The sequence below is a fragment of the Rhododendron vialii genome, chromosome 6a, assembly GCF_030253575.1.
Source record: "Rhododendron vialii isolate Sample 1 chromosome 6a, ASM3025357v1".
Taxonomy (NCBI): domain Eukaryota; kingdom Viridiplantae; phylum Streptophyta; class Magnoliopsida; order Ericales; family Ericaceae; genus Rhododendron; species Rhododendron vialii.
The window spans coordinates 28,175,285-28,178,851 of record NC_080562.1 but is presented as its reverse complement, the minus strand read 5'-3'; the positions used below and the strand labels follow the sequence as shown (position 1 = coordinate 28,178,851).

Below are 3,567 nucleotides of genomic sequence, written 5' to 3'. Positions count from 1 at the left end.
AATTCCTCGGGGAGATCCCATAGTCCTTTGCAAATCTAACTTTCTTAGCTTATCTCGATTTATCTGGAAATTATCTTCATGGCAACATCCCTTCATACAACGGAAAATACCATTTTTTGGAGATAGTAAGTCTTGAACATAACTATCTTAGTGAGTTAGTGGTATCATACCCAGAGAAGTCTGTAGTGCCTTTTCATTGTTGGAGCTAGACTATAACAATTTGAGTGGTTCCATTCCACGGGAAATTGGACTTCTTAGAAATCTTGAAGTACTGGATGTTTCTAAGAACATGTTGGTTGGCAATATTCCAAGTTCTTTGGGTTGTTGTGTAATGTTGTTTTCATTAAACATGGAGGGAAACAAATTGTGGCGAATCCTTCCTTCAAGTTTAGCTACTTTGAGAGGTATGGAGGAGTTAGATCTTTCTCACAACAACTTGTCAGGAAAAATCCCAGACTACCTGGACGGCTTTGTCTTTCTAAAGAAACTGAACCTGTTATTCAATGATTTTGAGGGGGCAGTACCAAAAAGAAGTGTATTCAAGAATGCATCAGCCTTTTATGTTGAAGGTGATACGCACACAAGATTGTTAGATCTTGGGTGCTCAAATCCTCCAATTTGCAATGTTTCTATGCTCATTTGATCGCTAAAGTCAGATTTTGCACGTAAGGTGTTTTGCTAAGCCTTTCAGGTAAAACGAGCGATTAAGGCGATTCTGCGTTCCAAAGAACGTTTGGATAGTACACTGATGTCCAACCACTCGAGTCTATAGAAGTGGCGCCGCCATGGTTGGACCTTGCGACAACGTCTTATATGATGATCAACCAGTTCAGCAAGCTAGACCTTCAGTTCTGCAACAATGTTATCGATTACTAGAGCAATGTTATCGATAACATTACCCCATTCCTGTTCTACCAAGCACAATTGACCCTAAGTTATCGATTACTATTTCCAAGTAATCGATACCTTTTTCACCATTTCGGTCCAGAATTTGTCCAGAAGCAAGGAGATCGATAACTCTTTCAAAAGGTTATCGATAACATTGTGGCCTTGGGTGCCTATTAGAGTATTGTTATCGATAACAATCCCTATGTTATCGATAACCTTTTGTCCGTAAAGATATTTTTCTTACTTTTTCAGACTTTCCACTTATGGAAACTTTCTTTTTATAGGTTACTTTTTGGGACTTTTCCTGACTTTTGAGGAGAGAGAGAGTCCTTTGTGTATAAATAGGACCTCCCTTCTCCCTCTTTACTAGCTAGCACATTACTACTTTTAGTTTTTCCCCATTAATGTTTTCTTAATCTTCCAAGTTGTAATTTCTCAAGAACAATTAAGGTATTTGCGTTACGTTACTTTATCGGGTATTAAAGTTGTTCGTATGCTTTGGATCTTTTATAAAATCAAGTTTATTTCCGTTTTTATCGGTTAATCATGTTTATCATTCCTTCCATGCTTTCTAGTCTTCTTAATATGCATGAGTAGTTGATTAGGCTTGGCTACGGAGTGATTAACGTCATGTGACTTGGGTTAATCTTGCATTTCTCGACTTAAGACTTGAGGTTTGGTTTGGAAATGTGAGTGGTTCGCCCTTTTATGTAACAAAACTTGTCGATGTTAACCTCTGGTGATCATGTGCTCGCTCACATGGTTCCGTGAGCTATGTCTCGCCTCGTGTTTGCCAAAAGAACCAAAGAACTTGCTCGCTTCTCAAACCATGCTTCTAGTTCTTGACCTTGATATTTAGTTTGAATGCAAGTCTTGGCGTTGTTAATCTCCGGTGATCATGTGCTCGCTCACATGGTTCCGTGAGCTATGTCACGCCTTGCGTTTAGCTTGTTATTCAAACTCTATATCAAGTCTAACTATTTTCATAGCTAAATCTTCCGGTTGATAGCCTATGCCGTGCGATTCAATCGTGTTTTCATTGAGAATGGTTAGTTGACCTAAGTTACGGGCGTTATGAACTCCATTGCCTTGCCGCCTTTAATTCTTAGTTAAAACTCATTTCTAGTCATTTTCATAAGAGCATTCTTCACCTTTCAAAGCAAAACCAAAAGTTGGCCGTCTAAACGCCGCAAACCCTTACATCTAAAAATCCTAGCAAGCTGTAAAGATCATCTCTGTGGGAACGATTCCGGACTTCCGGATTTTATGCTGACAATGACCTAGCCCTACGCTCGGGGTAAATCAACCTATTTCAACGGTTAGGTTGGGACGAAGCAGAAGGAAACAAGAAGCTCTGTGGGGAATACCTGAATTGCAGCTGCAGAGTTGCAACTCCAAAGGGTCCAGAAACAAAGGATTTGCACTCACCATGAAATTAATTAATTCTATATCTTTGGGGCTTCTTGGTCTGCTTCTGTTCTTGTGTTTTATATATCTGTGTTGGTTTAAAAAGACAATAACTATACCTTCCGTCACATTCCTGGGAAACTCTTTTCTCCAATTGTCGTACTAAAATCTACTTCAAGCTACTGATGGCTTTTCTTCAACCAATTTGATTGGTGTGGGCAGTTTTGGTTCAGTATATAAAGGAGTTCTTGATGGGGCTAAGAAAATTGTTGTAGTGAAGGTACTTAACCTTCGATTCCGTGGTGCTTCCAAGAGTTTCATAGCTGAGTGTAAAGCCCTGAAGAGCATCAGACATCAAATCTAAAAGTACTCACCGCATGTTCAAGTGTCGATTATCAAGGCAATGAATTCAAAGCTCTTGTCTTTGAATTCATGGTCAATGGGAACCTAGAGGAATGGTTGCATCCAAACGACCACAACGATGATGCGCACGAGGAGTCAAGGAGATTAAACTTTGTACAGAGGTTAAATATTGCAATTGGCGTAGCTTCTGCACTCGACTATCTTCATCATTGCCGCTCAGAACCAATAGTGCACTGTGATTTGAAACTGAGCAATGTTCTTTTGGATGATGAAATGATTGCACATGTAGGTGATTTTGGATTATCAAGGTTCTTTCTCGAAACCACCTCCAAGTTGTCTCCAAATCAATCAAGGTCCATTGGCATACGAGGGTCTATTGGTTATACTGCTCCAGGTAATGTTCCCTTCGGCTCTTCAAAATATCCCTTTGTACCTTCACTTAAAACATAATTTCAAAGTTGATTCATGCAGTACCATAGTTGCTATTTCAATCACTTAAATAAAGCTGATTGCTCATTTTTGGTCCTCACACCAACATCCAACTTTTCAAAAGCACGAGAATGAATGTTAGGCATGAAATTTAGGCTCAGCTAGTGGACGGTGGGATTAGTTCCCAAGATTGGTTGAGATGCATTTAATATGGTCGGGCACCTGTATCAAGAAAATGTCGGAGATGACGTTTCCAGTTTATAGTTAAAGCTACAAAGAAGTTTGTCGTACAGGATATTGATAGGCAAGTTAGCAAAAGAATGTAACCAGCTAGAAAAAATCATGTTCTTAACTTGATTAGTTTCTTGCTTATACGTACCCTAATTTTTAAGCACTTTATAGTGTAATTTTCATGTCTTCTATCATCCAAATCATAGTTTACTTGAATTACAACTAATTTCTGCTCACACATGGTCCAGT

The 3,567-nt window shown here is 39.1% G+C and overlaps 2 protein-coding genes across 2 annotated transcripts in view; both read left to right on the top strand.

Moving 5' to 3' along the window:
• The window catches only part of LOC131328583 (probable LRR receptor-like serine/threonine-protein kinase At3g47570), a 1,825-nt gene extending 949 nt beyond the window's left edge, over positions 1-876 (top strand). Inside the window, exons 4-5 of the mRNA XM_058361512.1 lie at positions 210-625; positions 742-876. Coding sequence (XP_058217495.1) covers positions 210-625; positions 742-876 — 551 coding nt within the window. The remainder of the gene's footprint in view (positions 1-209; positions 626-741) is intronic.
• Positions 877-2,727: 1,851 nt separating this feature from the next.
• On the top strand, positions 2,728-3,137 carry LOC131328582 (probable LRR receptor-like serine/threonine-protein kinase At3g47570). The gene is made up of 2 exons (XM_058361511.1): positions 2,728-3,052; positions 3,130-3,137. Exons 1-2 carry the CDS (start codon positions 2,728-2,730, stop codon positions 3,135-3,137), a joined length of 333 nt encoding a protein of 110 aa, XP_058217494.1.
• The last annotated feature ends 430 nt before the right edge of the window (positions 3,138-3,567 follow it).

Excerpts from the sequence above, each read along its gene's own strand:
- LOC131328582 (XM_058361511.1), top strand. The coding sequence starts at position 2,728 with ATGGTCAATGGGAACCTAGAGGAATGGTTGCATCCAAACGACCACAAC.